Source organism: Alnus glutinosa, chromosome 3 (genome assembly GCF_958979055.1).
Source record: "Alnus glutinosa chromosome 3, dhAlnGlut1.1, whole genome shotgun sequence".
Lineage (NCBI taxonomy): Eukaryota > Viridiplantae > Streptophyta > Magnoliopsida > Fagales > Betulaceae > Alnus > Alnus glutinosa.
Window position 1 is genome coordinate 33,472,360 of NC_084888.1, and position 26,528 is coordinate 33,498,887.

Below are 26,528 nucleotides of genomic sequence, written 5' to 3' on the forward strand. Positions count from 1 at the left end.
CAACCCGATCCAAAGAGGAGATTCAGAAGTCTAAGAAGATATCAGATCAGAAGTCTAATAAAGGATTAAAGTCCAATTAGAACTCTGACAGCAGTTCTAGATCAACAAGGAGCAGGAGTCCTAATCCAGGTTTGACTCCACCTCTATGCCTATAAATAGGCTCATACCCCAGGTATAAAAAAGAGACTCAATTTTATGCACAAAGCATTATTTCCCCACAGAAGCTAACTTAGGCATCGGAGCGGGACCCCCGGAAGGGTCCCTAGGTTTTGTTGTTTTGCAGAGTTATTGAGAAGCGTGAAGAACATCAAAGGAACGTGCAGATTCACATCATACCGGAAACTGTACCAACAGCAATATATAATTAAATGCTAGTTAACAACATAAATTAATAGCGGGATAATTAAGTATATAAATAATTCCTGCCATTGCTTTGCCCAAGTGAAGTGAAGAAACTTTTCTGCAACAATCAGAGAATCTAAAAAACAAAAATTTGAAGAAGTTCTTCGAACCTATGTCTACCGGTGCCGGTAGGTGATTACAAGACTCTTATATACCCTCCATCAATATTAGTCAAACTGATTGCTGATTTTTCTCCTCCTTGATAAAATCAAAATAATATATTAATGGATTCCCACGAATAATTTATATGAAATAAGTCATTGAAGACCTTAATTATGGATATGACATTGTGACATAGGGACAAAGGCCCGAGTCTCAATCCACGTATACGGCCATACAGTTCCGAGCCCATCACTTACGCATATACATCATTTGGATAGTAGGTCATGCTCCCCACTTGACTTTCATGGTTTGACTTGGTTATAATCGCTTAGTACCTCCTCCATATGTAACTATAACCAAGTCAAGCCATGAAAGTCAAGTAGGGAGCATGATGTACGATCCAAACGATGCATATTCAAAAGTGATGGGCTCGGAACAGTATGGCTATGTACATGGATTGGGGCTGAGGCCTACCTCTTCATCATTTCCTCGTCATGGTCGTTCAATCTCTTTTGTTGGTGCCTCTAGACCGGAAGAGGCACAAAAAATGACGGCACTAAGGGCGGAGCTAGCATAGGTCAATGAAAGATTTAGAAGAACTGGTTTGGTTAACTTACCAAAACCAGATTGTAATCTGTTATTTATAGAGGTTATATGGACACTAGTTTAGGAATGTCAGTACAGGGTTACAATAACAGAAAACTAACGAAACAAAAGATGATACAAAAGAGGAAAAAGGCTTGTGCTGAGTTTGAGGAGCAGATCTGTAAGACATGTGGCCTGGAATCCTAGACTGCAGGTGGTGGCTACTAGCTGCTTATAGTTGTAGCCTTTTACAGAAAACATGGACACATGTTTTCTCTGTGAAAGGCTGCTGTCAATACGTGGAGACTGCTGATTTGCTCAACATGGAGACTGTTGATTTGCTGCATGAATTGAGGAACACATGGAAGAGGTTGAAGTGCTGATTTTATCCTTTAACACCCTCCCACAAACTGATGGGAGAAACTTCCATCAGTTTGATTTTGATTCTCATCATCATTTTTTTTTTTTTTTGAATTGGCTCGGGTCTTTAAACTGTACCTCAAAAGCCAAATGTAGGGCCAACAGTGGGCCAAGAAAAGAGCCACTAAAGGGCTAAAAAGAAAAGCCTGGGCATTTTAACTGTACCACAAGGCTAAGATTGGGCCAACTATGAGCCAAAAGAAAATAGGCTTGGGTTTTTGAACATTACCACAAAGCCCAAAAGAAATTAAAAAAAATGCTCGAGTTTTGGAACAGCACCTCAAAGCCAAAAGGAAATTAAAAATAGGCTTGGGTTTTGAAACAGTACCACAAAGCTAGAAATAGAAAAGAAAGGCCTGTGCATTTTAACTCTGCCACAAGGCCATAGATTTGGGTAACTATGGGCCAAAATAAAATAGCCAACAAATGGCCAAAAAAAGGCTTGGGTTTGTCAACGGTACCTCAAGCAAGAAATTGGGACCAACGATGAGCCAACTAAATACCTCTTTGATTTTTATTTTTCATTTTTTTTTCAATAAAAGATAAAAGGCAGCAGACAGTGTATGCTACAGGACACCAAAGCAGACAGTATCACGTGGGACACATGATGGTAGACAGTATACGCTAAAAATGACGGTAGACAGGAAACAAAACAAAAGAAGAAAGGAAACTGCAACTTTGACAAAGGCAGTGAGAGACGAGGTAGTCGTCCTCCTTAAAGGAAGGAGAGTGAAGCGTGGCGGCCTCCATCAGCGTGGTCACGAAGCTTTTCTTGTACGGCTTCGGCGACGCCTCTGGGAGGTCTTGCAGTGAGCTCTTCTGGATGGAGATGGGTGATGAGGTTTCCACTAATGGGTATTTTGAGTGAGAGCAAAAAGTGGTGCTCTGATTGCAGGTGTGGTTCCAGAGCAGAAGGGCAATGACCAAGTTGAGGCAAACGGAGGTGGAACAAGCTGGACGTGTGGGTCTTAGGGGCTGTGGGTAAGGTGTTTGACAAAAGGACGTTGAGAAGCTTCAGGAAGAAAAGAGAAGATTTGTTGATAGAGTTAGCTGTTGAGGTCATGGTCGGAGAAGCAAGGCTGTGGTTAATGGAGAGGGTCGGCTGAACAGAAAATATGGGAGCCTCCTTGGTTGAAGAGGAGAGAAATCTGTCTATGTGGTGTTGGGTATAAAAGGTTGGGCAGAGGATTATGGTATGGTTTCTGTGTGGGTGGAGAAACAGAGGCGAAGGTGATGGATTGTTTCTGACTGAGCTAAAAAAAAAAAAGACGTTGCAGACATAATGGATTGTCTCTTGTTTGTGGTAGAGAAACGATGTTTGCACAGTTGCTAAGTCTTAAAAGAGAGTAGAGAGTAAGAAAAGCTCTTGTACAGCTTCCTCAAGGCACTGCCCGTGTGAGCTGTGTGAGCATAGCTCACACGGGCTATGCTGCAGCCAAAGGAAGAACAACAACAAGATCGTAGGGCGTTAGTCAAAGTGCTCTGATACCATGAAAGATTTAGAAGAACTGGTTTGGTTAACTTACCAAAACCAGATTGTAATCTGTTATTTATAGAGGTTATATGGACACTAGTTTAGGAATGTCAGTACAGGGTTACAATAACAGAAAACTAACGAAACAAAAGATGATACAAAAGAGGAAAAAGGCTTGTGCTGAGTTTGAGGAGCAGATCCGTAAGACATGCGGCCTGGAATCCTGGACTGCAGGTGGTGGCTACTAGCTGCTCATAGTTGTAGCCTTTTACAGAAAACATGGACACATGTTTTCTCTGTGAAAGGCTGCTGTCAATACGTGGAGACTGCTGATTTGCTCAACCTGGAGACTGCTGATTTGCTGCATGAATTGAGGAACACATGGAAGAGGTTGAAGTGCTGATTTTATCCTTTAAAAGTCAAAACCCTGGTTCAAAACTTGAAGCAGCAAAGACAAGTCAAGTTATAATCCATCTACCTCAGGACATAAAATGAATGCAGCCTCTCAGAACAGCACTGTAAGCAGAGGTATTTTTTCCCCCCAACTAAGAACTCAAAAATTGTCTACCAACTAAGAGAGCACTGAATAATACATTCATTCTGCATATCAACTTTCCTAATTATGATATCTCATCAAGCCATGCTCCCAGGAGAAAAATATTCAACACCGTTCTCCTTGACCCTGAAGTGAAAATTACATATCCTGTTTCTGGAGCTCCCGTGCCCATCCCACATTCCCCTGTTCAAAACTGTCAACTGCAACCAAAAAGTATAATGACTAATCATGAGGAGGCAAATATCAAGTAGATTTTCAAACATGAAATAAATTTTGCTTCTGGTATGAGTCGCTATTCTAAACGTCCATATGTTAAGAGCACATAGTCTCAAGGATCTCCTCAATTTTATTCAGTTGAAGCAGCAGAACTGAAGCGGCTATTGGTAATGTTGGCAGGTAACTAGCCACTGTCAGAAGCAGGTTGCTGTTTTTTTCTTAAGAAATATTATAAACAAAAGAAAAAAAAAAGATTAAGAAGAAAAAACAGCAATAATATCATGTTACACATTATTTATACAAGTGAGTGCAAAAGAGCATATGTTCCATCCAGAGAATCAACATAACGCATGCATCTTTTCCATACAACAATATACAGAATGAATGTTTAGTTCACAGTCGAAATTATATAATGTAGTAAAAAAGAAACCAGAATCTAAAAAGCAAGAATGAGGTGAATGTCAATGAAAACAAAGATCTATATCCAGGTTATGGTACATCAAACGGACGACTACCATGGCTGAGAAACACCAGCAAATACTAGCTTTATTTGAAGGTCTCCCCTATTTTGACATTACTGTTAAAACTTTTGCTTAGGTGAATTGCATAATTAAGATTCATAAAACAGAACACCCAGAGACCAAGAGAAATAACCAGTACAAATAAACACAGTACACATATACGGGAGGGGACACAATAATTTTATTCGTAAATTTTGGTTGTTCCTTTACCAAACTTCAGTGAAGCATTAGAATAATAATGCGCACACACAAATACCATAAAAGAAAATTTAGATAGAAATCACACAATACTACCTGTCCATGCACATCTGTCGCCAAACCAGTGGCCAATGGTTCTGCCTTAATCAGAATATCTGCAAGGTACTCCAGCTGTAAAATAAGTGCAGGCCTCTCCATGCTTAAATAGATATCCTCATGGTTAAGGGCAACTAATGTACAACCCTGATACAAGATCAGAACAAGTATGAAAAGGTACTAGAATCAATAAAATAAACGGAAGTATGGAAGGAACTAGAAAACATAAAGAGTTAAGAGTTGCCTCATTGTCTTACAAATGCTGATGTTAATGTGTGGCAGTAATGCAGAAAGTCTAAGACATAATTTGAAGAGCCATTAGCCGCTGCCTCCATAAGAGAGAGATCATCTACAACAATGGTAATACACTTCTTGTTTTCTTGTAATAAGGAACTGACCACTTTTTCAATTTTCCCATACAAAGCAACAAGCCCACCTTCATCTCCATCTAGTCATCAATTAATCAAAGAGAATTCTTGTCATGATTTAATCATATCAAGAACCATTCAAAATTGCCATCTGTTTTTATCACCCTAAAAAAAATCTTTCCTATCATGATTTGCTTAAGCAATAAATTTGATGTCTGCATAAAGAACAAAATATATGTGGGGCTTGGAATGATCCCAACAGAGCAATGAAAGTAATGCAGCAGACAGATTTTCTTCATTACACAAAGTTTTATGCACACATCAACAAAATTCCTTGAGCACACAAAATTCCACGTACACATTCATTTTTGTTCAGCAAAAAAAGTTCATTGACTACTCCTAATGAATGGTAAGTTGAGCTGACATTTAGATAATAATTCCAAAGAGACTACATTATTTGATCCTTGTTACAGAAGTTGCATTTGTATATTTCATCAGACAAAATGCAAAAAAACATTGTAGCTAAGAAATAGCAAGCACCACTTATACCTAACTTTCTCACCTGGAAACTCTGACATAAGCATGTCAAGGAAAAAGAATCTATTATTCTCGCTTTGGGCAGCTAAGTTGCAACCCTGTTATAACAACACACCCAGATATCTCAAAAACCATCCATGTTTAAATTACAAAAAAATAAAAAAATACATAAATTATATATAATTTCCAGTAAAGCCTGGAAGTTCACCACAAAAGTACCATAGTTTTTTTGTGCATGCAATATGTGTTGGTTTCAGAGAAACGGATTCGGATCAGGTGAAATTAAATTTGGACCGCTAAAAAACTACTTACACCTAAGCCGAATCCGACCACAGAGAATGTACCATAGTCGATGAATCAAAATTTCTTAAACGAAATTACACAATTCCGAATAATCCTTCTAAAACCCACGAATATAGATGAAAAAATCAACACCCAATTCCGCAAACAAAAATAATAATAATAATAACAATGGGTGCTTCATGATTAGCTTCACGCAATGCAAATAGCAGTTGAGAGAGAGAGAGTACTCGTACGAGTTTTCTGAGGAGGCGATCGTAGTGAGAGAAGGGTTGCGAGAGAGCGAGGAAGACGACGACGTTAGAGGAGTGAGGGGAGAGAGCGCGCTTGACGAGGTGGTGGAGAACGAAAGCGGCGCTGGTCTCAACGCGGTCCTCCACCAGCACCACTCGCCCGCTCAGCGGCCAAGCCTTGGACCCATCGTCCACCAGCCCTAGGGCTTCGTCCAGTAGATTCGAAGGTCGCTGATTCATTGCTTCTTCCTCAACAACAAAAACCAGAGGGTTTTGAGAGAGTGAGGGTGAGAAGTTTATCCCACATCGCTTTGGCACAAGACAAATGATTTAAATAAATATCCAAAGGGAAGTGATTCTTCCAAACTCACTTTGCACACTAATTACATACCTTTACTCTCATAGGGTGGGATCCAGATAGTGAGAGTGGAGGTGTGTAATTAATATGTAATGTGAGTACTTTTTTTACCATTACTGATATCCTAAAATTATGTTCTCCGGTTGATAGGAATGTAAACAAGTTAATCTACTCGAGATCGTGATGAAGAGTGATGGTGCTGAAAAATACAAACATTTTTGCATGATAACTCATATTTGTGAGTAGTTATGTAAATATTGTGCACAATAATGTTATGCAAAAACCCTTTTTCTTTTTAGTTTGTCCTCACCTCTCGTGCACCCCATTTTTTTTTTTGCGATTTTATAGTAAAAAAAATATGATTTTAAATTGAATTGTAAAAAATGGATCGTTTAAGATTGTATTTTTTAAAAATTATAATTTAAAAACGCATAAAATTTGTCTTTTCAATTCGCAATTGAGATGTGTTATTTTTACATTACATTACCTTACATCAACTCTACATCAAGACATATAGGGTGTAAGGCTCATGATCATATTTGTGAGTAGTTATGTAAATATTGTGCACAATAATGTTATGCAAAAACCCTTTTTCTTTTTAGTTTGTCCTCACCTCTCGTGCACCCCATTTTTTTCTTGCGATTTTATAGTAAAAAAAATATGATTTTAAATCGAATTGTAAAAAATAGATCGTTTAAGATTGCATTTTTTAAAAATTATAATTTGAAAACGCATAAAATTTGTCTTTTCAATTCGCAATTGGGATGTGTTATTTTTACATTACATTACCTTACATCAACTCTACATCAAGACATATAGGGTGTGAGACTCATGAGACCCATGAGTCTCACACCCTATGTGTCTTGGTATAGAATTAATGTAAGGTAATGTGATGTAGAAAAATTATTTCCCTTCGCAATTAAGGAGGTGTTTTTTTGAAAAATGCATAATTTTTAAAGTCAAAACTGCAATTTTGTCAAACGCATGACTACATTTTTAAAAATCATGTTTTTTAAATCGCACAATTTAAAATCGCAATTTTTAAATAACACATTTGAAATTGTAAACCAAAAAACGAAGTCATTAAAGGTTCGCTTGGTTTTGTGATTTGAAAACGTGACTTTTAAAAACGCAGTTAATTAAGTATTTGGCAAAATCGTAGTTTAGCCTTAAAAATCACAGTTTAGTATTTAAAAATTGTAAAAAAAACACCTTATTGTTTGCGATTTGAAAAAACATATGTTTTGCGATTTAAATTTTTAAAAAACACAATTCTAAACGATTCATTTTCTAAAATTGGTTTAAAATCACAAAATTCTATCTACAAAATCGTAATGGCAAACGCATCGTAAAGAGCCCTGCTTGTAGATAGAGATATACTTTTAAAAATCCCATTGCTAATTACCTAATTAGCAAATACCAGAGGGTTTTGAGGATAGGCATCTGAGTAGTTGTGTAAATATTGTGCACAATAATGTTGTGCAAAAATCATTTTTCTCTTCTGTTTGTCCTTGCCTCTTGCACTTTTTTTTTTTTTTTTTTTTTTCGAAAAATGCTATATGTACTTAAACTTTTATAAAGAGAGTCTTACTATCTGCTGTTGAGCTTATTCATTGAAGATGATCAAAACAATTAATAAAAAGAAATGTTACGGATACCAATGAATAAGCTCCACATCATCTCAATATTCATCTCTTAGTAAAAAATTTAATACATTTAGTATTTCTCTTTTTCCCCCCATAATTTCGAGGCAAAGCGATGCGAATTTAAAGAGTAATTTTATTAGTACATTAAGTGTTCATAAAGTGTCCATCAAAAAATGATGTAGTTTTTAAAATTACAATTTGATCAATCTCATGCCCAATGATAATTTTAAAAGCCACTCATTTTTTTATGAATACTTTATGGACACTTAATGTACCAATAGAATTACTCGGATTTAAATAATCGTGGCTCCATTGAAGCAGTTAGATGGAGAATAATGAGATAAAGATGATGATCGAGTGTTACATAAGCATGGTAATTAAGTTGAGTCCCTCCCTTTCCTCCCTCAGCTCAAAGCCATGGTTCCTCCAGTATCTTGAAGTTTTTAGATCTAATTTTTTCCAAATTAAATCTACTAACTTCAATAAGTTTTTTCACTCTTTCCTCCACACCACTAGGTTTCATGGCCTTCCATCTTCGATCCACCGGTCGTGGTGTCACCAATGGACCTCTACAAGCCGGCGCGTGTTCCACACGCGCCAGTTCACGCGCCACCACGAGCCAACCTCCTCCACTTTGTCCAACTTCTGAAGGGGGTTTGGCCGCCTCCGATGCTGTATAGTGGGTTATGTTTTTGCCTTTTTTGTCTGTTTGTTTATGGGTCTCCTAGTTGTTTCCTCCCCTTGTTCACCCATGTCATTGTAGTTTTGGTTATTGTGGCTCAAACTACACCCTTTATTACCTTCACTGGTAACCCAGAGTTTTGACATTCGTGCCACGACTCTTCTGGCCTGCATCTTCTGAAGCTGCCACCATGTACTTTCTTTTTTAGGTTTAATTTTGGGATGTCCAGATCCTGTTTGTTGTTTTTTCTTGTTGTAATTTATGTTATGCATCTAAAAAAATAATAATAATAAATAGTGTAGTCTCCATTATCTTTTATGCCAGTAATCTTATCTACTACTCATAGTGATAGGGGTTAGAGTTATCATTATAGTATTTAAGGGTGTGTTTGGCATTGCGATTTTATAGTAAAAAAAGTGATTTTAAATCGAATCGCAAAAAATGAATCATTTGAGATTGCGTTTTTTAAAAATTACGATTTGAAAATGCATAAAATTTGCGTTTTCAATTCACAATTAAGGTTGTGTTTTTTTGAAAAACGCATAATTTTAAAGGCCAAATAGCGATTTTGTCAAATACTTAACTGCGTTTTTAAAAATCACGTTTTTCAAATCGTACAATTTAGAATCACAATTTTTAAATAATACTTTTTGAAATCGTAAACCCGAGCAGTGTGATTAAAGGTTTGTTTGGGTTTGCGATTTGAAAAACGTGATTTTTAAAAATGCAGTTAAGAGTTTGATAAAATTGTAGTTTAGTTTTAAAAATCACAATTTAGCCTTTTAAAATTGCGCGTTTTCAAAAAAGCACCTTATTGTTTGTAATTTGAAAAAACATATATTTTGTTATTTAAATTTTTAGAAAACACAATTCAAACTATTCATTTTCTAGAATTTGGTTTAAAATCGCAAAATTCTATCTACGAAATTAATCGCAATGCCAAACGCACAGTAAAGATCCCTACTTGTAGACATAGATATACTCTTAAAAATCCCATTGCTAATTTCTTAATTAGCAAACATAGGTAAAAGAAAGAGGTTGGATCAAACTTCATTTTCTATTGACACGACTTAAATAAGACACATGTCACAATTTTGGTTATGGCATGTCACATTAACAGAATTTATTACATCAATATTTGACTATACGGAGTAAATTGTTTTTTTTTTTTTTTAACATACCTCAAGAATTTATGAGTTCATTTTAATACCAGAATGAGCTGATTACAACTCAGATAAAGCACATAAATTGATTTGCCTTTTTACCTATAGTAAATTAAAAGTTGAGGTATTCTTGACCTACTCAAAAGTAAATATCTATCTTTGCCAAAAACATTATTATTCTCTTTCCATTTCAAAGAAAACGTATAAAATTCAATCGGCTGTGGCTTTGGAATTAGGGAAATGCTAAAAACATAACTAGTACACAACTGGTGCATAACCCCAAGACACATGGGGGGACTCACATGTATGGGTTCCACCCCAATGTATCTTGGGGTTGTGCACTAGTTTTTTTTTTTTTTTTCTAAATAAAATAGGGAAAGAGGTTACAAGGAAGGGTCATTACCACTCTGGATCCGAATGGAAGAGAGAATGGGGGAACCCTACCAAAAACATGATTGGTTGCGGCCCACTTAACTAAAGCATGTGCCCTAAAGTTGGACTACGTGACATCTTCAAAGCCTTCCAACTTTGAAAGGAAGAAAGAAAAACACTAATGTCTGAAACAATATTACAAAAACACCAAGAAGAAAAAGTACGAGGACTGTGAATAGCTAAGGTTACCAACAAAGGGTCTCCCTCTAGAGTAAAATCAACACGACCCAAGGTAGCTACGAACTGGGTAGCAAGTAACGCTGCAGTAGCTTCACCCAAAAGAACATCAGAGGAATATAGGTGTTGGGTTGCAGCCAAAATAATGGATCAAGAGGAATCAGAAATGGTGGCAGCTGCAACAGAAAAAGAGCCCCTAATAGTAACATCAAAATTCCCTTTAAAAGAGTCAAGTAAGGGAGGAAACCAAAGGGAAGGAGAAGACCTATCATTCCAAGCCAAAATATGCTTATCCAAGTTGAACAAAATTTGATGCAGAACCTTAGCAGTAGAAGGAAACACAGCATCATGAATCAATTTATTTCTATAAAACCAAATAAGATCCATGGTAATGGAAGCAAATAACTGAAAACTTCTAGCATCATGTTTAGGAATGGCTAGTTTTTTCACAAGGAAAAAGAATAGCCAACACACAATCAGAAATGGGACAATTAGAAAAACCTACATAACAATTTGGCCAAGGAGAGGAGTTCCAAAGGAAAATAGCTAAATAACATTCAAGAAAAATATGACTTAAAGTTTCTAAGGGGCCTTTACAAAAAGGAAACTGCCAAGCTCCATGCATCAACTATAGAAATTACAAAACGCCCAATATTAACCCGGGTAGGAAGTATATTTCAAGCTATCTTCCATAAAAGATGCTTTAACCTTGCTTGAAGCTTTAAATCCCAAAGCTTATGCCAAACTTCAAAAGAAAACGAAGAGACCCGACCCAATATAGAACAAGCAATAGTAAAGGCAGATTTAACCGAGAAAAAACTTGAAGAAGAAGGAGCCCAAAACCACTTATCAAAATTCATTGAGAAAGGTAGATGAATGCTGAGAATGCACTCAACTGTGAAGGGGTCAAAGAGATCTTGCAGAAGCAAAATATTCCAAACTCTAGCACCAGGAATAATAAGATCTGCAACCCAAAATCCAGGAAGATCAGTCAAGTTCACATTAGGTCTAGGCTTGAAATAAGGTATCAAAGGAATCCAAGGAGAACTCCACACATCCACATGAGCACAATTAGAAATAGAAATACAAGCCCCTTTCTTGACAACCTCTCTATTTTTAAGCAAACCCTTCCAAAGCCAAGAGGAAGTAGGGGAAGAAGAAGCCTCCAAAAAAGGAACATTATCCGTAAGATACTTGCTTTTGAGAACATCAACCCAAGGAGCAGTATCATTAATAGTAAGTTTCCAGCCCAACCTTGCTAATGAGGAGTGATTGAGAAATTCCAAAGGATGAATCCCAAGACCACCCAAAGCTTTAGGTTGACAAATAGTGTCCCAAGAGAGAAGCTTGAGAATGTTTCTTATCTTGGGGAAAACCCCACCAAAATTTCCTCATAACAGCAGTAATTTCTAAGCAAAAAGACTTATGAATTAAGAAAAGAGACATAAAGTAAGTAGGGATCGCATTAGCCACAGATTTCAGCAAGGTAGTACAAGCAGCTTGAGATAAAAGCTTGGCTTTCCAAACAGTAATCTTGGAGCATATCCTATCTTTTATGTCCATAAAAGCATCTCTCTTATTATGAGACAAGAAAAGAGGAATACCAAGATATTTAGCCCTAACAGGAATAAGAGGAAGATTGAGAATTACATTCACCTTTGAGATGGCATTAACACTGCAGTTTTTTCTGAAGAAGACAGCCGACTTAGACAAATTAATGCACTGACCAGACCTCTTAGAGTAAGTAGAGAGACAGTTGAGAATAGCATTAGCATCTTGAACCTTAGCCCGAGTAAAAATCATAACATCATCTGCAAAGAGAAGATGAGAAATAGGAGGACTCAAGGGAGCCACCTTAATACCTTGAAGAGAACCCAAAGCCACATCCCGCAAAATCAACCTAGAAAGGATTTTCGAGCCTAAAATAAAAAGAAAATGAGAGAGGGGATCTCCTTGTCTAATACCCCGGGAAGGCTTAAAGTTACCATACGAGGAACCATCCAAAAGAATAGAGAAGGAGGAAGTTGTAATACATTGACCAATCCAATTAATCCAAGTGGGATGAAAACCCAATAAATCAAGGATTTTAAGAAGAAAAGACAACTCCAAAAAGTCAAAAGCCTTCTCCATATCCAATTTCAAAGCCATTAAACCACCCCTACCTCTCTTATACTTCATAGTATGAAAAAGCTCATGAGCCATGATGGAATTGTCTTGAATGGATCTACCTTTGAGGAAGGCAGATTGCATGGGGGAAACAATTTTATGCAACAGAGGCTTAAACCTATTGGATAAAATTTTAGAGATAATCTTGTAATTGAAATTGGTGAGACTAATAGGACGAAAATGGTTCACCCTAGAGGGATTCTCTAACTTCGGAATAAGAGCAATATTAGTGTGATTAAACTCCTTTAGCATAAACCGACCCCGAAAAAAAGACTGAATTGAAGCCACAACACTACATTTGACAATCTGCCAATAAGTTTTGTAAAACAAGCCTGTCATACCATCAGGACCCGGGCTTTTGTTAAGGCCAAGCTCAGAGATGGCAAGAAAATTTCAGCTTCTTCAGGAATAGAGCACAAGGTCAAATTATCATCAGCAGTAATAACGGGACTCACCAAATCAGAAAGGGAATCATCAATAATAGGATTCAAATAAGAAAATGAAGTACTAAAATGATCCACAAAAAAAGAACCAATATTATCTCTACCTAACATATTAGAACCATCAGCAGCTCTAAGACAAGAAATAGAGTTATACCTCCTACGACATGCAACAGAAGCATGGAAAAATCCGGTGTTGAGATCAGTGCAAGAGAGCCAAGTTTCTCTAGATTTTTGCTTCCATAACACTTCCTCTCTCAAAAGTTGCTCATGTAAGGCCCCTTGAAGCAAAAGTCTCCCGAGTCTCGAGCAGCATTCACAACAGAATGAAAAGCAGATTGAATAACCCCAATATCAGCCATTAGGGATTTTATACGGGTCTGAATATGCCTAAAGTGATGCTTATTCCAGAACTTCAAAGCAGATTTAGTTTTCTTCCACTTCCTGCTCAAAGAAAGAGCTGGAGAACCCACCACAGAATCAAGCCAAGCATTAGTCACAACCGAAAAACTGGACAAATCCCTAGTCCAGAAGGCTTCAAAACGGAAAGGCTTAGGCAAATCCCTATAAGTACCAGCAGACGACAGCAAAATAGGGCAATGATCAGATTGAGAAGTAGGAAAATGATTAAGCAGAGAATTTGGAAAAATCTAAATCCAATCTTGATTAGCCAACCCGCGACCCAAACGTTCTCGAATATTATCCCTTCCACATCTATGGTTACTCCAAGTGTAACGGTTTCCAACAAAACCGAGATCAACCAACGCATTGGAGTGAACAAAATCTAAGAACTCCAAATGAGAAGGAGAACCAAAAGAACGACCACCACTCTTCTCAAAAAAAGAGAGAACATAATTAAAATCTCCCATGAGAAGCCACGCACCACCAAAAGAGTTACCCAACTCAGACATCCGAGTCCAAAAATCAAACATTTCTGAAATCAAATGAGGAGCATATACAAAAGAAAACATCCAAGGAGTAGACAAAGGTTCCGAGAAAACTAGGCAGCAAATCGAGTGACTGTCGAGCTTGACTAGTTCCAAATCCACTCCATCTTTCCAAGTCAGAAAAATTCCACCTCTAGAACCAACTGGAGGAACTTTCAACATATCCACAAAACCCAAACCATGCAACAAAAACCAAAAAAGTGAAGAAGACACCTTAGTTTCAGACAGAAAAAGCAAATCCAGGCGATAATAACGAATAAGAGCCCGAAGAACAAGAATTGTCGGGGCCAAAGCTAACCCACAACAATTCCATGCTAAAATTTTCATGGTGACAGAGGGGGTAGGAGATCACCCACCACCCTTGAAACAGGAGACGTGACATCAGAAGCAATCTTAAAAGAAATACCATTCTGGACTTCACCCTCCACTGAAACAGCCAGACAATCCCCTTGTTCAAGCACATGTGACTCAAATTTGGATTTTTTAAGGAGTGGTAAGACAGGAGCATTGAAATGGTCGAAAGATTCTTTTGGTTTGTGATAAGGGTGGAAACGTTTTTTTGAAAGAGGAACAAGGGAATATTTAGCAGGGGAAATTAGGGAAGAAGTCGGTTTAGTTACATTAAGACTAAATGGGGGAATTGGTGGAAAAAAAAGGGAAAATGGGGCCACATGTTTGAAGGGAAAGTGGGGGAGGAAATAGGAGAGTGAGAGCTGGTAGAAAAGTCAAACAAATTAGTAACAAGAGGAAATTTGGAAGTAGAAGCAACAAGAGGGCCCGCAGTTTTAGAGACAAAGGGAGACTTTTCATTAAATGCAGCATGATCATATGATTTTGATATCAAGGATGGGTGGGGAGACGGAATAGTCGAGGAAAGGGCAGGTAAGACAGGTGAAGATAAGAAAGACAAGGCTTCAGACCCTAAGGTAATAGCAATATCTTGAATACTGCTCTTCGAAACTGAAGTGGTATATGAAGAAGTAAAACCGGGGGAAGGACCAGACGCCGGAGAAACTAACCTGGCAAGAGTTCTTGACGGAATCAAAACATCGACGAGGTTAACTTTTGGAGGAACAACTTTTAAAAGAGGACCATAGAAACCAGAATCAAGAGGTCTGGGTTCAACAGGACAAGAAAAGGAGAGATGCCCTAGTCTGCCACAAGCATAACAAAAATCGAAAAGTCTCACAAATCACCGAAACAACTACCAATACTACGAGCATTTTTCTCAGACGTCATATCGAGTGGGAGTCCATGGACTTGCACCCAAAAAGCACCAGTAGAGAAATCAGTATCTGAGTAGGTAGAGGCATTATCCCAATACTTCAAAAACAAGGGGGTACCAGTGTCACAACCCTCAGGATTATATGGAATAAGGGATACCTGTATCTACAATGAACGATCTCCTTATTAGATAAGGACATGAATTTCCTACGAATCGGGTTTGTAGGAAATTTCATACAACCCACTTATAAGAGTGACATGTGTCCTTTAAACATATGAAAATCATATGTTTTTCTATTAATGCTATTAAAAAAAATGTGAAAAATCACATTTTATTAAAAAAAACATGTATTTCTCACATGTCAATCTTATATATGGATTGTATAAAATTTATTACAAACCGATTTGTAGGAAATTTCAATCCATTAGATAATGAACAATAAGTGTTTGATATATAAAATGTTTCTCTCACACTCATGTTGAGATTTCAACTAATTGTATTTATAAACATCTTTATGCATGCATGCAGTAGATTACATGATCAGATATCTTTCAAATATCAAATATCTTATCTTGAGTTTGAATTTATGTTTATATCATGATCTTGAGCTAGCTGCTGCGTTATCTATTTGTTCTGAATTTGAGTTGCTGTTTCCATCCTCAACGTTATCTTCAGAAGTTTGATTTGGAGCAGGTATCAATTCCCCAACTGTTTGATTATTTGCTCTATCTTACACTCCGACCATTCTCCTCCTCTGGAAACATTAGAAAAAAGAAAGAAAGAAAGATGTGTTTGATGAAGTGTGATAAGTACCCGCGGCCATCACTTAGCTTATTTCACCATTATTTCGTTCCAAGACTCCCAACTTTGTATCACGAAGTAGTTAGGCAATATGGAGGCAACCGCATCGTGATTGATACTGCACGTCATTCTTTCATGCATGTTTTTCAAAAAAAAAAAATTTCCTATTCAATAATGAGACAAGGGTTGAATGGAAAAAAACAAACAAAATGGGGTTGGCTCTCGAACGACAAGACTCAAACAGAAAAGGCAATACAAATATGAAAACAAATAATAGGCAATAGATTCAAAAAGGATCCGAGCCTCTTTAAAGACCGCACAAGGTGGCCAGTAAACAATGGCAAAAGTACTCAATTAGGAGCCCTAAGTGACAAAGGCAACAACCACCGTTAAGTGATTGTTGCAAGGGAAGTATTGCCGAGAACTGAACAGAATCCGTCGAATAGGAAAAAAAAAAAAAAAAAACCAAGTTTCGAATCCACCATTAGATTTGTGGAACCTAATGTGGGTTCTACAAATCTAATAGTGAATTTGAAAATGAGATAGATAGGGATTGGGTTTGTATCATTTCTCTTCCAGAAAAATATTGAGTATTTGCATGATGATGTGACAGAATCTAAGCTGCAAACGACTCATATTAAAACTATTAATTGCACATAATGCAATACCCTAGACATTGCATATATGATCTATTGCACCATAGACATTGCACCTTATCTCAATCCTTGTGTTATAATGTGTTAAATGGAGGGGCGTTTACAATGGGCTTGTGTTACGTACTACTTACAAAGTTTGGCTGTGTGAATATGGAGCATTACTCTAGCCGTCTAGTGGTTGCTTCAATTCTCCTCATCAATGAGGGTGAGGCTATAAATAATATCCCATTGGATGGGTTGATGCATCAGATCACTTGTCAAGAATCTCATTCTCCACATATTTCTTAGTGTTCTTAGACTATATATGAGTGTTTGTAAGTATTACCCTAGAGTATCGATCTAACGGTGTAGTCCATGCACCGCCGGAACGAAAGAGAAATCCCTAAAGAATCGCGTAAAACAAACAAATTTTAGTACAACAGAAACACCATTTTAATTCTGCCAGCTGTACGTGTATGTCAATTTTCTAACATAATGTGTTGTGTTGTGGATCATAAATAAAATAATAATTATGAATTCTTTCTTAAATGCCAAAAAAAATGCCAAAGAACAGTCTCCGTCCCAAGTGACTGAAAGGGAGAGCGCCGTGTGTGCGCTGGAATGTCATGGAGAGGACCCATGGCATTGGCATATTGAGATTGACGTAAGCTATAAATGGCCTATTGTTTTTGTGCTGGATTTCTGGAATTGTGGCGCTGTCTTATTGGCTTTACTGGCTTTACTGGCTATAGAGCCCCCACTCACGAATCACGATATCCACTGCTCACCAGCTTTACAGAATAGTAACGTTTTTCAGAAGAGATCCCAATCTATTCCAACTCACTGTTACGCGGTTTAAGAAAATAGAAAAAGACAACGAACAGAAATAGCTTCAAATATTCCAGCTATTCAAAGTACACCAGTAGTAGGAGGTCATAAACCTACGGTCTAATTTCCTTTCAAATTATATCATATATATTATTATTATTTTTTTTAAAAAAAGCTTAGTGGATTATTTTGACGTGTCTTTATAATATATGATTTTTATATATATTTTTATTTCTTACATGCGTTTTTTTATAAATCATGTAATTTTAATATGCATTTTTAATATAAGAATTTAGAGAATTTTAAATGAATTATGTTAAAAATAATAAAAAAAGAAGAAGAATAATACTACACTTCATATCTCTATTCATTACATTTTTATGTCACACTCGTCAATATGGCGTTTTTTAAATTATTTTCCTCTAAGTAGTTAGTGTGAGTCACTTAAAACACGTTACGTCAGCCGATATGAATTATAGAATAAAAAAAAAGAAAAAAAAAAAGTAAGCTATAAACTTCATTTTAATCTTACTACTATTTCAACGTGACACTGTCAATTTATTTTTTATTTTATTTTTTTAAACAATTGTTAATTTAAAAATGGATCAACAATATCACATTAACATAATAAAATAATAAAAAGATAAAAGTATGATTTATATCATTATTCAAAAACATATTCTATCATTAATTACCATACCCAAAAATTTAAAATAAGAGTAAAATAAAAATATAGTACATATAATTTATTCTAGGTAATAGGATGCACCTACATGCAGATGGATCGCATACATACATTGGTAGATCATTCTTTTGTTTTGTCTTGCCAAAAGTACCCAAGACCAAGATTCGCTCCCTGAGCCCTGAAGCCACGCAGCCGAATTTGTATAATAAAAACGATAAATTACGGCTTTTAGTCGCAATACCTTTTCTTTTTTAAAAAACGATAAAACAATTAAAATAACTTTTCTTTTTAATAAATTAAAACCCGTCAAACGCGGTTTGACTAAAGTTGCCCTTTCAAAGCTTCGATTTTACATTTATTTATTTATTTATTTTGAGAAAATCGATTTTATATTTATTCTATAGAGGATGTTCATGAAATTACCATTAATCTTTTTTCAAGAGACAAAAAAAAAAAAAAAAAAAATTCCCCCAAAATATAATTGATTAAGTTGATATGGCCACCCATGCTTTAATGCTTTTACATGTCCGTATTACAGGTTTGTTCGTTATACTTATTATTGGGCAGTTTGATAAAATTAATTAAATAAATCGTATTTATATTTATTTATATAATTTTATACTCGTGACCACTTATAAATACAAATTACTATCCTTAATCATAATTAAGAGGATAAAATTGTATTACAGTATTTGGTTCCTTGTTGATAATGAATTAGGCGCCCAAGCAATTCGAAGAGTTTACTTTATAAAAAAATAATAATAAATAAAATGGAAGACTTGGTCAGTAATAAAGGAATTTCTGAAGACAAAACAGTGAGTTGCTCTGGTAGTCTCGTAGTTCAGCATATTTGTGATTTGTTATTATTATTTTTGTATATATATATATATATAATTTATAAGTTTAGTGCTTCTTCCCTGTCTTTTTAATAATAAAAAAATATATAACATTTTTAAATATAGTTTGGGCCAAATCAAAAATGTTATCATATAATGCAGTTAAATGGAAAATTAAGGACTTTTTGAGGGCTTAAGAAACAATTTTGGAAGAGACAATGACATTTGCAAAAGGGTCCCCGAATGAAAAGATATATACTAGAATAGCTCTGTGTCTGAATTTGACACAGTCTACACAGAGACACGCACACACGCTCTCTCTATCTCTCTCATAATCTTACCTAAGACAGCGAGTAAGCCATGGGTTGGTTCCTCTGTCCTGGAAAATCAAACAAAAAATCCAAGAAGAAGCAGAACAAGAAGCCCAACGATCCGATCTCATCAACCTCAGGTACTTCTATAAGGAAAAACAGAGCAAATTTCAGTTACACTATCACTCTACTGAAGTTTAATTTTCACTCTCATACCCAGTGGCATATTATTTCTTAACTCTTATGTGTATGTGTAATTGAATAGTTGCTTGAGATTGATGGGCAAGCGTCGTTTTGCCTAAATGTTTGGATCATTATTGTGGGTCTTTGATACCGTCGTGATCTGCTTTCGTTTCAGTGGGGATTGTTATTGAGAAAATTGTTTCAGCTGATGAATGTGCATGTTTTTATTGGCTTCATCTGAAATGGGTTTGCAAAATTAATTTTCTTACAATAAGACTAAGATTTTGTGGGCATTCTGTGCTCTTGCAATTGGGATTTTGTTTGGGTTGGTGGGATTATTTTTCTCCTTCAACTGCCAGAGTTTGATTCGCTTCAAATCATTGTTCTTAAGTAACGAATTCCTTTTCAGTATCAAAATTACTTATTTAATTGCTTCTGGATTTGTACCATTTATCAGACTGGCTGAATTATGAATTATTTGTGTTAGATTAGGCGAAAAATCATTAGTCAATTATTGCAAAGGAGCTGATTCTGTTTCAGTTCTTATAAGGTGTGGGTGGAGAGTATGTTCTCTTCTGAGGTTTCCTTGATCATAAGCTATGTACAAAATTGTTTATTATTTCACAATGAATGATGTTGACGTAGTCATTCCACTACATTAATATTGCAGATTTTTTCCTATTTGTTTTGTGTGTTAGAAAAATCCAAGATTAAATCCTTCTTGGTTTCTTTTTTTGGTATTTTGTGATGTTTTGTTTTCTTTCTAAGCTCTTAATGATATGGTTATGCCTTTTCCATTTTCATGGCATCCAAATTAAAACGGCCTTTAACTTTAACCAGCATCATACTACTCGTTGGTTGTTGTGTTGTATTTCTTATCTGAATGTTTGCGTTTTTGTTGCTTTAGAAAAATTGAAGTTAAATACCTCGGTGGATGTAAAGGAGGCCTCTAAAGATGGAGGATCTGATCGCATTGCTGCACAAACATTTGCATTTCGCGAATTGGCATCTGCAACGAAGAATTTCAGGGCTGATTGTCTTTTGGGTGAAGGAGGTTTTGGCCGAGTATATAAAGGGCGATTGGAGAGTAACAATCAGGTTTGTTGAGTTGTCAAAAAATAACTGTTACAAAATAGAAAATACGTAGATGCATTAAAAAATATATTTTTGTTTCATTATGATTATTTGCATATGCTACTGTGTAGACAACCACTAAAGCTCCAGTCAGTAACCCACCTTTCAGTTCAAACATTTGGAATAAGACTGGCAACAAAATGTCATCCTTTCCTAGGGCTTTGGTTGCATAGAATAAGCCCTTGCTGTAGTTACTGATGCCTATGTTGTGATAAGGTTGAATATGATCACAAAACTTTTTTTAATATGTTTATCATAGAAAATTTGAAAAGCTAGAAAAAAAATTCATTAGCTACAAATATTTAGTGTGGTTGACTGCAATGGCAAGGGTGAGCTATGTACTCCTCATCGTAGAAAAATAAAAATAATGGTTCAAAAAAAAAAAAGAAAAAAAAAAAGAAAAAAAGAAGAAAACTAATGTTTATTAGAAGCACCTAAATAAACATTTTTAGATGGGCTCTTTGGGTGCATGTTTGGAACAATTTTTTTTTTTGATAAAAATAAATAAATAAAATAATAATAATAAATGTTCCAAACATGTATCTAAAGGGCCCACCTAAGTAAATGTGCATCCAAAGGGAACATTTATTATGTTTTTAAAGGAAGAAAAAATCTATTATCTAATTAAACGAAGTTCAAAAACAAGATTAAAGTTTCTTGTATACAAAATGAAGTCCTGTCTACTCTTGGCCCACATTTTGACTTATCCGATTTCTGATGGGGAGACTGTAGACTGAACTGAAACCAAAACTCTTTCTTGTGTGTAATGACTAGCTACTAGTTAGAATGAATTCTTATCGTGTTTAACACCAACTGCTTTTATAAGCTCTTCTTAAGCCATAGGGCAGGTTTGGAACCCTAAGCCGAGTCTGTTGACTGAGTAACCTAAGCCGAAAAGGTGGACGGAGATGGTTACTAAAGGATTTTTACCAAGCCACCAACCTCTTGTGCCACTCTCACTGTTGCTTTAGCACCATCAGCATCATAGCTCCCTATGTGGCAATATCCTTCATAATAAAACCAGGAAAACTGCACACACTTCCACCTTTATCTAACAATTGCCACCACATACTATTGCTATTGTCATCATGTCTCCATCATCGGCATAGTTGCTACTGCTACAAGAACCATGGCTGCCATTCCTATCACTAACACAGTTGATACTATGTAACACCCCAGTCTCATATTGAGGAGAGATAAGTAGCCCACATAGAGTAAGTAGTTTATAAAGATACTATGTGTGCTAAGTCTCACGTTGCTTAATTGCTTGGTGAAATACGAGATTCTAGGGAAGCTTCAAATTGACTAGTCATTTTGGGGGGATAGCGCAGATGTGGCTAGTGTCATGTGGTACTGTCAGCACCGCATAACGTGATCCTGACAAGGACGTTAGGAGTTTAAGGGAGAAATTTGTAACACCCGTCCCATATTGAGGAAAGATGTGTAGTCCACATAAAGTTGGCAGTTTATAAAGATACTCATGGGTACTAAGTCCTACATTGTATAATTTCTAGGTGAAATTGGGCTTTATAAGGAATTCTAAGGAAGCTCTAAATTGATTAGTTATTTTGAAGTGATAGCACAGATGTGATTAGCGTTTTTCCTTAGGTCGTTATATATTACTACTTCAAGATCCATGACTACCATTCCTCTCACAGTTCCTCTATCAACAAAATACCCTACTCGAAAACATTGTCACATTCTCTTCCTCCATGTCCACATCCACCTCACCTCTAGATGGGGTTGCTGAAATAGCGGCGTGTTGATAAATACACTTCTTTTGAACAGAAAGGGGAGAAAGGTGGCAGAAATTAAAAAAATACTAGCAAACCAGTGCTTATACTTTTAAATCATGCCTATTTAACCACAACGGTAATCTTTGCAGAGAACTCCCACCAGAAATCATTTATATTTTCAGCTAGTGTAGACATCAAAATTATACAGTTTGCTATCCTCGCGTGAGCTTGGCTAAAAACTTGGCAGGTTGGTTGCCTGGCCATGGGATTTCTCTCTCTCTCTCTCTCTCTCTCTCTCTCTCTCTCTCTCTCTCTCTCTCTCTCTCTCTCATTTGCACATGTAAACGAGTGAACCATGATATCACCCTCCAACATCCTCTTTTTTCTTTCTTTTTAATTGCTAACTTAACATGTATCCGATGGGTCTTAAACCCGTGACCTCATTCTCTGCCCTGTTCTTATAGGGGAGGAGGTGCTATTTAAGCTAGCATTCGTTGACACCCTCCAACCCTTGTTTATATGGGGGAAGGAGATGCTATTTGGTCCAAGGACCATTGGTGGTGGGTTTTTTTTTTTTTCCTTAAAAAAAATTCCCTTTACTTTCATTGTTGATCAAACTGAACTTCTATAGAGGCTTGTGTTAAGACCTGAACCTTCATTTTTTGGTTTTTGTGTAGGTTGTAGCTATCAAGCAACTTGATCGTAATGGGCTGCAAGGGAACAGAGAATTCCTTGTTGAAGTATTGATGCTAAGCCTACTTCACCATCCAAATCTTGTTAACTTAATTGGATATTGTGCGGATGGGGACCAGAGACTTTTGGTATACGAATACATGCCGTTAGGATCTTTGGAAGACCATCTACATGGTATATTCTGCACTAATACTATTCCTTTTCTTCATTCCAAATTTTATAATTTTCTAGCCTAGGCATTCCATATGCCTTTGTTCCTTGAAATATTCCATATGCAAGAAAGAAAAGCAAAATAATTAAAGACATTGTTATATGTGCCAGACCTGCCGCCTGATAAAAAAAGACTCGATTGGAATACAAGGATGAAAATAGCTGCAGGTGCTGCAAAGGGCTTGGAGTATTTACACGACAAAGCTAATCCCCCTGTGATTTATCGTGATTTGAAGTGCTCAAACATTTTGCTTGGTGAAGACTATCATCCCAAGCTATCGGATTTTGGCTTGGCTAAATTAGGTCCTGTTGGGGATAAGACCCATGTATCCACGAGAGTGATGGGAACCTATGGATATTGCGCACCTGAATATGCAATGACTGGTCAGCTTACATTGAAATCAGATGTTTATAGCTTTGGGGTTGTTCTTCTAGAAATCATCACCGGCAGAAAAGCAATTGACAACTCAAAGACTGCTGGGGAACACAATCTGGTTGCATGGGTAAGAGAGCCTCATATTCTCTGCTATGATACCTTATGTTGGTAAACATATTAACCTTCTGGTTTTGGGGCTTACAATATAGAACTTGTAGACAAGTATATGGTTCTGATGTGGGTTATTATACGATCATATATACTAGTGTAGTTTTCCTTGTTTCTTTTATGAGATTCATACCGGAATGCTAACTTGCTATCTATGCCATGATCATTCTACTTCTAGAAGGTCCCTTATGATTAAGTGTGAATTGGACCTTTCATATTCAAGAGTCAACTTAAATAGCACATATTATTGGAAAACCACTTTGGCAAAAAAGTATTACATATTTTGCGCTAGAAATGATTTTCTTCACCGACTGCATAACTAAAAGATGTCTCATAGAGAGAAAAAAAAAAAAAAAAAAAGAGAAAAGAAAAAGAAAAAGAAAGAAAGAAGAAGAAGAAGAAGAAGAAGAAGAAAGAAAGTAGAATTGTAATATGTTATCTAATGAATAAAAGCAAAATTAGACAAAAATATGGTTTCTTGTGTGAACCTAGTGTAAATGTTTTCTCTATGTTGCAGGCCCGGCCGTTGTTTAAAGAACGAAAGAAGTTTCCACAGATGGCTGATCCTATGCTCCAAGGCCAATATCCAGTGAGGGGCTTGTATCAAGCTCTTGCTGTTGCTGCAATGTGTGTCCAGGAACAACCTACTATGCGACCCCTCATAGCTGATGTAGTCACAGCACTTACTTATCTCGCGTCTCAGAAATATGATCCCGAATCCCAACCTGTCCAGGCATTCCGCATGGGTTCTTCCACTCCTAGAACAAGAAGGGAGCAGTAGATCAGAGACTGATCAAGCCAGAAGACTTATCTAAGCAGTTCCATCTTCAGAAGCCCAAGATGAGGCGGCTGCGTCCAGCTAGCTGTGGTGCTGCAATGGGATGTTCTTGAAATGGGTTTGTTAGTTGTGATTCAGAGGTCGGTGGATTGGAGTTTAGTGGTTTGCTATTGCTGGCACACTTGCTGTGTGCCTGTTTTTCAAGTTTTGCATCAATCCAGATAGCAGGTGAGATGGCCAGTCCTACTGTCTTGCAACAGGAAATATATATATAAATATATATATTCTTTTTTCCCTTTCACCTTCCTCTCACTCTTCGAGATTCTTTCATGTACAATTGAGCTTGGGGCTTTTGTATCTATATAGAAATTATTCCCCTTGAAGAGTATCCTCATTTCTCCGTTGAATTTTCAAAAGGTTGGTAAATATTTAGCCTCATGCCTTTCAATTGATTCTGCTCTAAGAGTGTGCATATGTGAATTTACGTGTCTAAATCTTGAGTTGCTGGCATCTGCCAATAGCGTGGTATGCCTGTTAAATTGCTGTTTCCAGTGGTCTACAGTAAGAATGAGTCCCTAACACCACTCTGCCATCTGTTTTGGTTGAATAATGTTATTCTTCACAGTCATTTCACACTGGTTGACGTGGTTTAAGTGCCAAGTCAACTGGTGTGAAGGGTAACATTACTCGTTTTGATTTCATTTCTACAGACGTGCCCGCAATGCTTTCTGATTGTGAACTGCCTTTATGAGCTTTATATTTTAGAGTTGGGCATTGCTCTGCTAGTGACTGAGTGAGGATCGCCAAGCACTAAGCTTCGCAGTCCCTTGGTGTTGCCGAGACCTGGGAGAAAATCTTGCCTTCATTATGTATGTGAGGATTAAAAGATGGAGAGACCTATCTTCGTTTTCCTTTGGTTTCAAACAGCCTTCTAAGGGACTCGAAATTTTAGGAAGAGGAAAGAAAAGGAAAATAAATAGAAATAAACGACTTTATGTTGTTTCCTTCTGCGGTTTAAGTTGGAATAGCATAACAAATTAGACAAAGGAAGAACCTGACGGGACTAGAAACTGCCTGAATTTCAAGGCGAGCTCCGCCCCGAACCATTTTGCTTTCCAGCTTTATTGTTTCAGCTTCTGCTCAAGACTGTCAAGTTTCTCACTTCGTATGCTGAGCGAACTTGTTATGCCACTATCTTCAGCAAATGTGAGAAAACTCTTATGGGACTATCCAACTACTTATCCGGACAGGTGGATTTTATATGGATTCTCTCATAATTTGCTGCATAAATTATTTACACTCGCATTGCATGATATGAGGCAGCAGAAAATTAAGCCAAAACAAACGGCCCAATTATCATCGTAGCAGTTTATTTGTGCATACAGTTGCATCCTCATCTTGAATTCCACCAAGCAAATGGGAAAGAATAGTTGCCAAAGAAGCGAACCATCAAGATGTTTCGTGTGAACTGTGAAGGTTGTCCCATTTCACAAGGTCGACAAGGATCTGCTTCGTACTCGAGCAATACACCGAATGTTATTTTTTCAGTCTCTCACTAACTACTCCCAAACCCCATTGATTTGCAAAGCAAGTAAACAAATTATCCACTTTTATTTCCCAATCCTTCGCTCCCTCCCAAAAAAATGAAATAAAAAAAACATGTACCAGTTTCAAAATACAGTTAAAAGAGTGTTTAATAAAACTGTGGTTGAGCCTTTAAAATAGTATATTTTTTTAAAAAAAACACCCCCTGCATGTTGTACGATAATATGAATTTTCCCACGTTTTCAAAACCTGGATGTAGCTGTAGTTAGTCTAGCCCGAGGCCCCCGAAAAAAGCTGGGGAACCAAGGCTCTGATTGCAACCAGGATCTATTTTTTTCATCGAGATTGGTGTTGGGTCTGCCAAA

At 36.7% G+C, this 26,528-nt stretch overlaps 4 protein-coding genes across 4 annotated transcripts; 1 reads left to right on the forward strand and 3 right to left on the reverse strand.

Annotated features, from left to right (window-relative positions):
* Positions 1-3,007: 3,007 nt before the first annotated feature.
* On the reverse strand, positions 3,008-6,336 carry LOC133864880 (elongator complex protein 6). Its single transcript, XM_062301310.1, has 5 exons — positions 6,012-6,336; positions 5,501-5,573; positions 4,828-5,018; positions 4,571-4,717; positions 3,008-3,739 (listed from the first exon to the last, which is right to left on the reverse strand). The coding sequence occupies exons 1-5, from the start codon at positions 6,246-6,248 to the stop codon at positions 3,617-3,619; spliced, it is 771 nt and encodes a 256-aa protein (XP_062157294.1). The 5' UTR covers positions 6,249-6,336; the 3' UTR covers positions 3,008-3,616.
* Positions 6,337-11,143: 4,807 nt separating this feature from the next.
* LOC133863382 (uncharacterized) lies at positions 11,144-12,668 on the reverse strand. Its single transcript, XM_062299324.1, has 2 exons — positions 12,071-12,668; positions 11,144-11,856 (listed from the first exon to the last, which is right to left on the reverse strand). The coding sequence occupies exons 1-2, from the start codon at positions 12,666-12,668 to the stop codon at positions 11,144-11,146; spliced, it is 1,311 nt and encodes a 436-aa protein (XP_062155308.1).
* Positions 12,669-13,329: 661 nt separating this feature from the next.
* LOC133863383 (uncharacterized) lies at positions 13,330-14,346 on the reverse strand. The gene is made up of 2 exons (XM_062299325.1): positions 13,748-14,346; positions 13,330-13,636 (listed from the first exon to the last, which is right to left on the reverse strand). Exons 1-2 carry the CDS (start codon positions 14,344-14,346, stop codon positions 13,330-13,332), a joined length of 906 nt encoding a protein of 301 aa, XP_062155309.1.
* A 4,973-nt stretch (positions 14,347-19,319) lies between these two features.
* LOC133864613 (probable serine/threonine-protein kinase PBL7) lies at positions 19,320-25,068 on the forward strand. The gene is made up of 5 exons (XM_062300998.1): positions 19,320-19,480; positions 20,431-20,621; positions 23,071-23,260; positions 23,408-23,799; positions 24,358-25,068. Exons 1-5 carry the CDS (start codon positions 19,390-19,392, stop codon positions 24,619-24,621), a joined length of 1,128 nt encoding a protein of 375 aa, XP_062156982.1. The 5' UTR covers positions 19,320-19,389; the 3' UTR covers positions 24,622-25,068.
* Positions 25,069-26,528: the final 1,460 nt, after the last annotated feature.